Here is a 12,038-nt window from a genome sequence, read left to right as displayed (position 1 = left end):
GCTGCAACTAAGACCAGGGAAGCCAAACAAATATTAAAGAAAGAAAGAAAAATCGAAGGTAGACTCAAATCAGCAGGAGATTGGAAGCAAACAGCAGGAGTAGAAACTAGAAGGTCAAAGGAAAGCATCAGCATGGCAGGGGAGTTCCGGGGTGTGCCTGAAAGATTACTTGATGTAGGCAATAAGTATAACTGAGCTACTTAGGGAAATAAGGAAATGTAATTATGAAAATGACCGTGTATACAGTAGAAAACCAACATAGCGAGGTTACTAAAAGTGATAAATGATTAACTTGAAAACTTCATTGCTGTTCTCTGAGTGTGTCCTTTCCTTCCCAGGTTGCTAGTGTTCTTACACTCCCTGGTTGTTTTACGTGTTTAGTTTATCCTATCCTCTGTTCTTTGTCCACCTCTGGTACAAGCATGCTTAGTGGTGTCTGACTCTTTGCAACCCCATGGACTGTAGTCCACCAGGCTCCTCTGTCCATGGGATTTCCCAGGCAAGGAATACTGGAGTGGGTTGCCATTTCCTTCTCCAAGGGATCCTCCCGACCCAGGGATCGAACCTGCAACTCCTGCAGTGGCAGGTGGATTCTTACCACCTGGGAAGCCTTTGTCCACCTAGATGACCTGAAATGGTAAATCTTTAGAGGCTGAGATTCTCTTGTTGGGACTCAGTGCCATGCATAAAGGGTCACCCATCAACACACACCCTGCTGGTTACCCTACCTAATAAAATTAAAATAGGATGTTCACTGGCCCTCCTCCGAGCTTAAAGCACCTACATGAGAGCCAAGACTCCCCCCCAAGCAGGGGGAGTCTAGAAATTAAGGAGAGATCCAAATAGATTTTATGTCTACAGTCTAATGGTTGAGCTGTAAATTCCTCTGCATATAGTGAAGGAATAAGTGGCTTCAGAGAGTCGAGTTCAGGGAGAGACGGGTAGGAAGAGGGCATTAGCCAAACAGTAGTCAAAAGTTCTATTCAAGATGGTGTTAGCACCAGGTGGACTGAGCTCTTTGGGCTCAGCTCTCTATAATGTCCATGAAAATGAACATGTACACAGTAGAAAAACCAACATTTCAAGGTTACTAGAAGAGAGAAAAGGGTCAGTAGCAGTGGCCCATGGAAGCCAAGCTGGGGTTCAGTGTAGAGAGTGTCCCAGGGTCTCTGAAGAAGATGAAGACTTCAGATCAGTCATTGCTCCCAGAAAGTCCAAAGAAGGGGTGCTCGGAGGTGCTATGCAGGTAGGTTTTCATCTCAGCCAGTGACACCTGGTTCCTGCCTGGGGTTGGGGTGGGGAAAGAAGCAGGAAGGAGAATTCAGTCCCCTGCTCCATTGCCCTGTAATTCCTTGCCGAATAAGCACCACTGGCTCCATTTTCCCCCAGCTCCACTTGAAGGGAAGTGATACTGAGGCCCCGTGCACCCAGGGTCATGGTGGGCTGGCCCTCACCATGCTGGGTGGCCAGCAGCAGGGCCATGGCTGAGCCGTGAGTGACGGATGACTGAGCCCTGCAGGGTAGGGAGGCTCCCCCTGACTTCTTTCGGCGGTGGGTTTATCCATGGACCAGAGCACTCAGCATTCCACCTTTACCTTTCAAGGATCTGGGGATAAAAAGATGCCATCTACACTCCGTGGGTGCCATGTTGTAAAGGTAATCCCTTCTCCTGTAGCTCCAAGCTCTCTGAGACCTGGGGGCCAAGCCGCCCCGCTGCAGCACTGGGGAAGCGTGAGCCACCCTCCCAGCAGCAGCGGGTCACAAGAATTAGCAAGTAGAAAGGAGGCTGGGTCCTGGGTGTTCTGTGGAAGGACTGATGCTAAAGCTGAAACTCCAGTACTTTGGCCACCTCATGTGAAGAGTTGACTCATTGGAAAAGACTCTGATGCTGGGAGGGATTGGGGGCAGGAGGAGAAGGGGACGACAGAGGATGAGATGGCTGGATGGCATCACCAACTCGATGGATGTGAGTTTGAGTGAACTCCTGAAGTTGGTGATGGACAGGGAGGCCTCGTGTGCTGCGATTCATGGGGTCGCAAAGAGTCGGACGCAACTGAGCGACTGAACTGAACTGAACTGAAGGAGGCTGGGAAAAGACAGGAAAGTTAGCTGTCTGACTCACATACTCTGAGCCTCACATTTCTGGCTGTACTCTCTTAAATAAGAGTTTGGCTTTGGCCTTCGAAGAGGAGATCAGCTATTTAATTGTTGCTCTGCCCCTGATGAATGCAGCCTGTGTGAGGGTTGATGTAGGTTCAGGTAAACTTGTATTAATACAAGTTTAATACTCCAACAATCAAGCAGCATTATGTTTTCTTCTGCACTCAGACACGTAGCAGTGCCTGATCTCTGAAGCAAGATGCTTTTTAATCTCTACATTCTTTGAAATCTCAGTTAAGAGGTGGCACAGAGGAAAAAGATGCCCACGTTCTAACAGCACAGGACTGTAGACAGGCTGTTTCTCAGCAAGCAGATTCGGAGAGTGAGGGAAATCTCTCATTACTGGTGCTGATCTTTAATGATGGCGTTTTAACTTACAAGTTCCTGGTTAATGACACAACTGCCAATTAAAGCCCAGTGACCTCATTTGTTGAAAACAGAGCAGATCAAAGGAAGAGAAAGGGCTGGGGAAACATCTCTGATTATTCTCCCAGGGACAGCAATGTGGAGCATCCGTTGGCGCGGTGTCCTCCCAGTGGAATTTTATGTCTGTTCCAGCTGCATTAAGATTAGCCAAGGCAGTCATTCCAACTCTCACCCAGACTGAAAAGCCCATGAGGTGGAGTCATAAAGTAACCTTGGGGAAACCAGCTTATTCCAGATGCTAAAGCTGAAACTCCAGTACTTTGGCCACCTCATGCAAAGAGTTGACTCATTGGAAAAGACTCTGATGTTGGGAGGGATTGGGGGCAGGAGGAGAAGGGGACGACAGGATGAGATGGCTGGATGGCATCACCGACTCAATGGACGTGAGTCTGAGTGAACTCCGGGAGTTGGTGATGGACAGGGAGGCCTGGCGTGCTGCAGTTCATGGGGTCACAAAGAGTCAGACACGACTGAGCGACTGAACTGAACTGATATATAACACTGTATTAGTTGTAAGTTTGCAACATTATGATTTGATGTATGTACATATTGTGAGGTGATTACCAAAATAAGTTTGAAAGTGAAAGTTAGTCGCTCAGTTGTGTCCAACTCTTTGCGATCCCATGAACTGTAAGCCTGGCACGATCCTCTTGGTCCATGGAATTCTCCAGGCAAGAATACTGGAGTTTAGTGAACAACTTTGATTTCACATAATTACAGTTTTTTTTCTTGTTATAAGAACTTTGAAGATCTATTCTTTTAAACAACTTTCAAATATACGATACAATATTGTTAACTGTAGCACCATGTTTCTCCTCCTGAAGCCAGTAAGGACAGACGCCAGAGGGCAGGTCTGTTGGTGCTAGGACATCATGTCGAGGGATGGAAGACAATTCCTATACCATGACTAGAGCACACCGGCTAGTGAATAATGCAGACCGAAAGAGCGGTGCCGTCACTGTGGGGGTGCAGTCAACAGTATGGAGATTCCTCAATGCACTGAACACAGAACTGTCATACAACCCAGCAACTCCACGTGTGAATATGTATCCAACAGAAATGAAATCACTATCTAGAAAGGACATCTGTACTCCTGTGTTCAGCACAGCATTATTTACAATAGCCGAGGCATGGGAACAAAGTGCCAATTAGTGGATGAATGGCTAAAGAAAATGAGATACACGTGATGGAATATTGTTTAGCCATTAAAAGGAAGGAAATTCTGCCATTTGTGACAACGTGGATGAGCCTTGAGGGTATTATACTAAGCAAAATAAGTGAGACAGAGAAAAAGAAAAATACTGTAAGACTTCACTTATATGAGAAATCCAAAAAAAAAAAAAAAAAACTGAACTCAGGAGAACAGGTTTTGCAAGGCCAAGCAAGTGGTATGGGCGGCTAATTCTCAGAAGACCCGACCTCCCCGGTGGCTTTTCAGGCAAGGGTTTTTAAAGACACAATGAGAGAGAAGGTCATAGGATGCCTGGTGTGGACATCCTTCTGTTGGTCGGTGGTGCGGTAGCCAGGTGAGATTTGGAGAATCAAGGTCACCAGCCCTCTGGTTCCAGCTAATTTAAGGTCTCCATGCTTGTAGTCAACAGGAAGTTGACTTCTTCTTGCCTGTGCTGGTTTCAGTATCTGAGGGAAAAGTTATTTTTGTTTTAAAACAGTAATAACACAATGTAAGTTTTCATGTATTCAGCAAAGAGATAAGTACTTCCTCTCTTCTGTGGACTGTGTGAGGCACAGCAGACACGCTAGAAACCTGAGCACCTTTCCCCGTGCCAGATGGACGTCTGGCTCGGCCTGCAGAGAGTAAGAGGGCCGGACGGAGAGCCTGAGAGGACAAACCAAGTTTACAGCTCAGAGGACCCACTGTATCAACAGAGGGCATCTGTTTAAATCTTTAGCCAGACATACTTTTAGAATCTTGCTGCTGCTGCTAAGTTGCTTCAGTTGTGTCCGACTCTGTGCGACCCCATAGACGGCAGCCCACCAGGCTCCCCCGTCCCTGGGATTCTCCAGGCAAGAACACTGGAGTGGGTTGCCATTTTCTTCTCCAGTGCATGAAAGTGAAAAGTGAAAGTGACGTCGCTCAGTCATATCTGACTCTTCTCGACCCCATGGACTGCAGCCTACCAGGCTCTTCCGTCCATGGGATTTTCCAGGCTAGAGTACTGGAGTAGGGTGCCATTGCCTTCTCCATTTAGAATCTTAGTGCTCAGTTAAAAATAATAATCTGGAACAGTATGTTGTTTATCTTTTTTTTTTTTTTTGAAATCTACTTAGGTTTAATCAAGTAGAAATTGATCATTTAGGCACTGCCAGGAATGTGTAACACTTAGTACCAAGACGAAAATATAAATGATCCTACCTTCAAGACACGTACAACCTCCTGGGGCGGGGAGAGAAAATGAACATCCCCTCCCAGAATTTCAATATAAAAGTAAAGGCAGAATGGAGTTAACAGTATGTTGGCAGATCAGACAGAGTGGAGGTACAGAAGTTTCCCTTTTGCTCTTACCAATGGAAGGTGCAGGTTTTCTGGGAGGGAGACTCCTATGCCGAAAAACCTCACAGTTGCCCGTCAAGAGTGACTGTCTCACTCTCTCCCATTCCTCAGCCTCTCAGAGCTACCCCAGTCTGTTTTTTTCCTTTGTGCCCCTCCATGGAGTTTAAACTGACACCACCGTAGTTGTTTTCTATTAGTCAATCCTAGAGCAAGATCTCCAGGTAGCACCCTCCCAAGGGGTTTGCACCGTGTTCATCTAGTCAAGGCTATGGTTTTTCCTGTGGTCATGTATGGATGTGAGAGTTGGACTGTGAAGAAGGCTGAGCGCCGAAGAATTGATCCTTTTGAACCGTGGTGTTGGAGAAGACTCTTGAGAGTCCCTTGGACTGCAAGGAGATCCAACCAGTCCATTCTGAAGGAGATCAGCCCTGGGATTTCTTTGGAAGGACTGATGCTAAAGCTGAAACTCCAGTACTTTGGCCACCTCATGTGAAGAGTTGACTCATTGGAAAAGACTCTGATGCTGGGAGGGATTGGGGGCAGGAGGAGAAGGGGACGACAGAGGATGAGATGGCTGGATGGCATCACTGACTCGGTGGACGTGAGTCTCAGTGAACTCCGGGAGTTGGCGATGGACAGGGAGGCCTGGCCTGCTGCGATTCATGGGGTTGCAAAAAGTTGGACACCACTGAGCGACTGATCTGTTCTGATCTGATCTGATCGGATTCTATGTAAATTGTATCCCTTTCCGGTCTCCTGGAGCTGGCAGCTTGGACTCCACTGCCTCATCAGGAAATGTTGTTCCTCATCTGTATTCACATTGAAGTGTCCAGAATTCTGCTGTTAGCGCACTCACTTTTATCTGAAGGAACCCATTAAAGGGAACAGACCCCAAAGAAAATATATTTGGATTTTCCCCCCTCACCTTGACTGATCAGGAAAGCCCCCTCCAAGAGCCATCTCTGCTTCTGTCTGCCTCTTTAACGTATTCAGTTCAGTTCAGTTCAGTTCAGTTGCTCAGTCATATCCGACTCTTTGCGACCCTATGAATCGCAGCACGCCAGGCTTCCCTGTCCATCACAAACTCCCGGAGTTCACTCAAACTCACGTCCATCGAGTCAGTAATGCCATCCAGCCATCTCATCCTCTGTCGTACCCTTCTCCAGGGACAAACCAAAACAAGGGTGCGGAGATACTCAGCAGTTCAGATTTTGAGTGTCAGTGAAAAGTGAAGTCGCTCAGTCGTGTCCAACTCTTTGGGCCCCCTTGGGCTGTAGCCTATCAGGCTCCTCCGTCCATGTGATTCTCCAGGTGATTCTCCACCAGGTTCCTCCGTCCATGGGATTTTCCAGGCAAGAATACTGGAGTAGGTTGCCATTTCTTTCTCCAGGGGATCTTCCCGGCCCAGGAACTGAACTCCGGTCTCCCGCATTGGGGGCAGACGCTTTAACCTCTGAGCCACAAGCATACCTGCTCTGGTAGCTCACACGGTAAAGCGTCTGCCTACAATGTAGGAGACCTGGGTTCAATCCCTGGGGCAGGAAGGTCTCCTGGAGAAGGAAATGGCAACCCACTCCAGTATTCTTGCCTGGAAAATCCCATGGACGGAGGAGCCTGGTGGGCTACAGTCCATGGGGTTGCAAAGAGTCAGACACAACTGCTTAGCTAAATCTAAAACTCTTTTTTCTAGCTTGACACCACACTTTCAAGTAAAACAGTCTTTCATGGAAGGCTTTTGTTCTTTTTCAAGCCAACAGGGGAAGAGAATAATATTTATTGCGTTAAGTGTATCCAGTTACTACTAAGGGAGGGAAGCAACCAGTGGGCGCTGCCTAAGGCAAGCCAGCCGGTCAAGGGTTTGAGCGCCACCTAGTGGCCAGATGGAGTGTCTGCGTAACTGGTGGGCTCAGGCGTTGTTTAGTGGGTCAGTGGTGTCCGACTCTTTGCGACCCCATGGACCGCACCACGCCAGGCTTCCCTGTCCCTCACTATCTCCTAGAGTTTGCTCAGACTCATGTCCGTTGAGTCAGTGGTGCCATCTTCTGTCGCCGCCTTCTCCTATGGTAGTGTTAGTCGCTCAGTCGTGTCCAACTCTTTGCAATCCCACAGACTGTAGCCCACCAGGCTCCTCTGTCCCTGGGATTCTCCAGGCAAGAACACTGGAGTGGTTGCCATGCCCTCCTCCAGAGGATCCCGACTCAAGGATCGACCCGGGTCTCCTGCATCGCAGGTGGATTCTTTACCATTTGAGCTCCAGGGAAGACCTCCTTCTCTACTCTCCATCAAAGTGGAAAAGAAAGGAAAATTTGTGGGGTTTCTGCAATCTTGGCTTAGGAAAAAAGAGTACAGTGCACCTTATCTTTCTCTGGCTTCTCCATGTGCGCTCTTAAAAGATTGTTTAAAAAAAAAAAACTCATTTGTCTTCGTTCTTGCTCTGCAGGTTGACGCTGCTGTGACCCCAGAGGAGCGCCACCTCTCTAAAATGCAGCAGAACGGCTACGAAAACCCAACTTACAAGTTCTTTGAGCAGATGCAGAACTAGACCACCGCCGCAGCAGCCTCTGAAATCGGACAGCAAAACCATTGCTTCACCACCCATCGGTGTTCATTTAGAGAATAACGTGGAGAAAAGCAAACCCTTCTGTTTTATTATTTACTCATTATCGCCTTTCAACAGCTGTGCTGTAACACAAGTAGATGCCTGAACTTGAATTAATATACAAATCAGTAATGTATTCTCTATCTTCACATTTCGGTCTCTACACTACATTATTAATGGGTTTTGTGTACTGTAAAGAATTTAGCTGTATCCAACTAGTGCATGAATAGATCCTCTCCTGATTATTTATCACGTAGCCCCTTAGCCAGTTGTATATTATCCTTGTGGTTTGTGACCCAACTAAGTCCTACTTTGAAACATGCTTTAAGAAACGATGGGGGAATGCTTTCTGTGAACGTGGGGGTTTAGCTGCTTCTCTTGCCTAAGTATTCTTTTCCTGATCACTATGCATTTTAAAGTTCAACGTTTTTATGTAATCCAAATGAGTTAGAGGATTTTTTTTTCCCACAATTGCATTTTACTGTACAGATTGCTGCTCCTGCTATATGTGTGATATAGGAAGTATGAGGATAGACGTTTATTTCTTCGTGCCTGTTTTATGTGCACACATTAGGCATTGAGAATTGAAGCTTTTTTCGTCCATGTATCTTCAGATCTTTGGTAAAGAAAAGAATCCCTGTTCATTGTAAGCACTTTCACGGGTTGGGGAGGGTGGGGGTGGGAGCGCTCTGCTGGTCTCAATTTACCAAGAATTCTCCCAAAAAACTTTTCTGCAGGATGATTGTACAGGATCATTGCGTATGACCATGATAGCTTTCTACACTGTATTACATAAATAAATTAAATAAAATGACTCTGGGCAAGAGTTTTCTTTGAAGGATGAGTATGGACGTTAAATATTCAAAGTTACTTTGGATGGGGAAAAAGAGTTAGATTCAGGTTCTTTCACCCAGTCTAAAACCCTTTATTTATGATACCAAAAAAAGGTGAGAGTGGAAGGGACAAAATCAGGGAATGGGGAAGGCAAGCCTGGACAAACCCTTCAAGATTTATCTTCAATTTGTATAAAATGGTGTTTTTATGTAAATAAATACGTTATTGGAAGAGCGGCATTGTGCTGTTGTGAATGCTTCCATGGTAACCACCTTCTGATCCTGAGTCATCAGAAGACTGATGAGAGCTTTCTGATGCAGGGTATCCACACCTGTTGTGTCTTAATAGTAAGTCCAAGCTGGACGCTAGGGCCAATAGGCATCTCCCAGCTTTAGTAAAATACTTCATAGACCCAACTCAGTCTTCACTTGGTCCAAACTACTTTGTTGCCATATCTTGGTCCTCAGCTTTGTCCCTGTCTTGGTCCATTCGTGCTACTATAATAAAATATTATAAGCTACTGGGTGGCTTATAAACAGAAATTTGGGGATCCGGTGGGAAGTGGGAGGGAGGTTCAAGAGGGAGGGGACACTTGTATACTTGTGGCTGATTCACGTTGATGTATGGCAGAAACTAACACAACATTGCAAAGCTATTAATCCTTTTTGTTACAAATTTATTTAAAAATAAATTTTTAAAAAGAGCTCAAAAAAATCAAATTTACTTCTCATAGTTCTGGAGGGTAGAAGTCTGAGATCAAGGTGCCGGCGTGGTCAGGTGAGAGCCCTCTTCAAGGTCGCAGAGTTCTTGTGTCCTCACGTGGTGGAAGGGGCTAGGACCTCTCTGGAGCCTCTCTTAGGAGGGCACTAATCCCATTCATGAGTTCTCCACCCTCATGACCTAATCACCTCCCAAAGGCCGTGCACCTCCCAATGCCATTGCAGTGGGCATCAGGACCTCAGTGTGAATTTTGGGAGAACACAAACATACAAACAGATTGTAACAGTTTCTGATAAGATATGAAGAGAAAAGTTCTAGGAAAATACCAGCTGATCATTATCGACTAAGCAGTATTCTCAACCCTCACACGGTTGATATTGTAGGGTGTAAGTCCTTGTTTCGAACATCGTAAGATGTTTGGTAGCATTCCTGGTCTCCATCCACTTCACACCAGTGGTGCTGTCCAGTAATGATCATCAGAAATGTCCCTGGAGGACTTCCTGGGTGGCACAGTGGATAAGAATCTGCCTGCCAATGCAGAGGACATGGGTTTGATCCCTGATCTAGGAAGATCCCACATGTTTCAGAGCAACTAAGCCCATGAGCCACAGCTATTGAGCCCATGTGCCCTAGAGCCTGTGTGAAGAGAAGCCACTGTGTTGAGAAGCCCTCATACTGCAGCTAGAGGAAGCCTGAGCAAAACAGCAAAGACTCAGTGCAACCAAAGATAAATTAATTTTTTTTAATGTCTCCAGACATTGTTAGATGTCCCTTATGAGGGACGAAACCATCCCACTTGAGAACGTCTGCTCCATGTCTATTTTAAAACAATGTCGCATATACTGTACGTGATTTTTAATTGGAAAAACCTGCGTGTGTGCTAAGTCACTTCAGTCCGACTCTGTGAGACCCCATCGACTGTAACCCGCCAGGCTCCTCTGTCTGTGGAATTCTCCAGGCAAGAATACTAGAGTGTGTTACCATTTCCTTCTCCAGGGGATCTTCCCACCCAGGAATAGAACCTGAGTCTCATGTCTCCTGCATTGGTGCAGGCTCTAGCACCACCTGGGAGAAGCCTGGGTCACTGCTATTCCAAGTGTCTAAGAACAAGCTGATCCTGGTGGTGTGCTGTGCTGCACTTGAGAACAGGGGGACATGAGAACCAACCAGCACCTTGTAGCCTTAGATGGCAGCCTTTTAAACGCTAAGCACAGAAAATTGATCAAAATTGTTTTATCAGGCCACTATGGCACTGGCACCCCACTCCAGTACTCTTGCCTGGAAAATCTCGGGGATGGAGGAGCCTGGTGGGCTGCAGACCATGGGGTCGCTAAGAGTCAGAAACGACTGAATGACTTCACTTTCACTTTTCACTTTCATGCATTGGAGAAGGAAATGGCAACCCACTCCAGTGTTCTTGCCTGGAGAATCCCAGGGATGGGGGAGCCTGGTGGGCTGCCGTCTATGGGGTCGCACAGAGTCGGACATGCCTGAAGCGACTGCAACAGCAGCAGCAACATGCAGTATGAGCAACTCAATTAAAACTCATCTGACTGTGTCTTATTTTCAGGAGAACAAAATATTCGTCTCCCTCTTGCAGTTTAGGGCAATCAGACATGACTGCTATGTGAAGATACTTAATGTGACAGTTTACATGTATAACCAACAGCTCCATTTCGTCTGACCCAAAGAGAGGTAGCGAACGCGGGGAGATCAGTGCTAAATCACTTCAGTCATGTCCACTCTTTGCGACCTTGTGGACTGTAGCCCACCGAGCTCCTCTGTCCCTGGAGTTACCCACACAAGAATACTGGAATAGGTTGCCATGTCCTCCTCTAGGGAATCTTCCCAAACCAGGGTTCGAACCCTTGTCTCTTACATCTCCTGTATTGGCAGGCAGGTTCTTTACTTCTAGAGCCACATGGGAAGCACAAGTCCTAATATAACAGTGATGAAGCAACAGTAATGAAATGAAACCAAACCTTTTCAAACATATGATGCTACTCCCAAGCCATCCTTTAATGCCCATAGTTGCATGCTTTAAGATTGATCATTTCAAAGCTAATGAAAAAAAAAAAATATATATATATATATATATGTACACACAATTATGTATACATATATATAATTGTGGAGAAAAAGAATAAGGCTTTATAATCTTATTCTCAAGTTAAGATATAATGAAAGAATTCTCTGACAGTCCAGAGATTAATCAAAAGGTAATTTAACTAAAGTGCTACAAAACAGAATTATAGTGGTAGTTGTCCAGGCCAAAGTTCAATGAGATTTTCAGGAAGTTTGGCAGTCTGATGGACAAAAAACAGATTCTCAATACAGTTTTCATTCATATTTATTTATTATGGGTGAAGTTGGAAATTCTTTTGTATGTCCGATGGCCACTTTATATCTCTGAATTGTTTGTTTATGTGTTTTGTTTTAGACTTAAAGTCTACTTGGCTCTCACGATTGCAGCTCCTGCTGTTTCACTGTTAATATTTGCCTGGTAAATCTTTGCCCAAGCCTTTATTTTTAGTTTTTTCAATTGCATTTTAAGTGAGCGTCTTGTATACAGCACAGAGTTAAGTTTTCACTATGTGAGCCAAATTGAAATCTTTTAATAGACAAGTTAGGCCCATTCAGTCTTATGACATGACTGCTGTGCCTTCCACCTGACTAACTATACAACAATCAGTGGTCTTAACTCTCCTTTCCCCCTTTTCTGTCTCCCATTTTTTGGTAGTTGTCGTATTTGATCCACTTTATCAGGTGGTATTGACATGTTTTTCT

At 45.6% G+C, this 12,038-nt stretch overlaps 1 protein-coding gene across 8 annotated transcripts in view; it reads left to right on the top strand.

Annotated features, from left to right (window-relative positions):
* APP (amyloid beta precursor protein) overlaps positions 1 to 8,511 on the top strand; it is a 311,691-nt gene extending 303,180 nt beyond the window's left edge. For all 8 annotated transcript variants that reach the window (XM_086412582.1, XM_086412572.1, XM_086412568.1 and 5 more), the window contains one exon: positions 7,539 to 8,511. In XM_086412582.1, the coding sequence (XP_086268708.1) occupies positions 7,539 to 7,640 (102 nt within the window). In that variant the 3' untranslated portion in view covers positions 7,641 to 8,511. The remainder of the gene's footprint in view (positions 1 to 7,538) is intronic.
* The last annotated feature ends 3,527 nt before the right edge of the window (positions 8,512 to 12,038 follow it).

Source organism: Bos grunniens, chromosome 1 (assembly GCF_055505025.1).
Source record: "Bos grunniens cultivar Pamir isolate PY7600 chromosome 1, Bosgru_T2T1.0, whole genome shotgun sequence".
NCBI lineage: Eukaryota > Metazoa > Chordata > Mammalia > Artiodactyla > Bovidae > Bos > Bos grunniens.
This window is presented reverse-complemented; position numbering and strand designations above follow the sequence as displayed.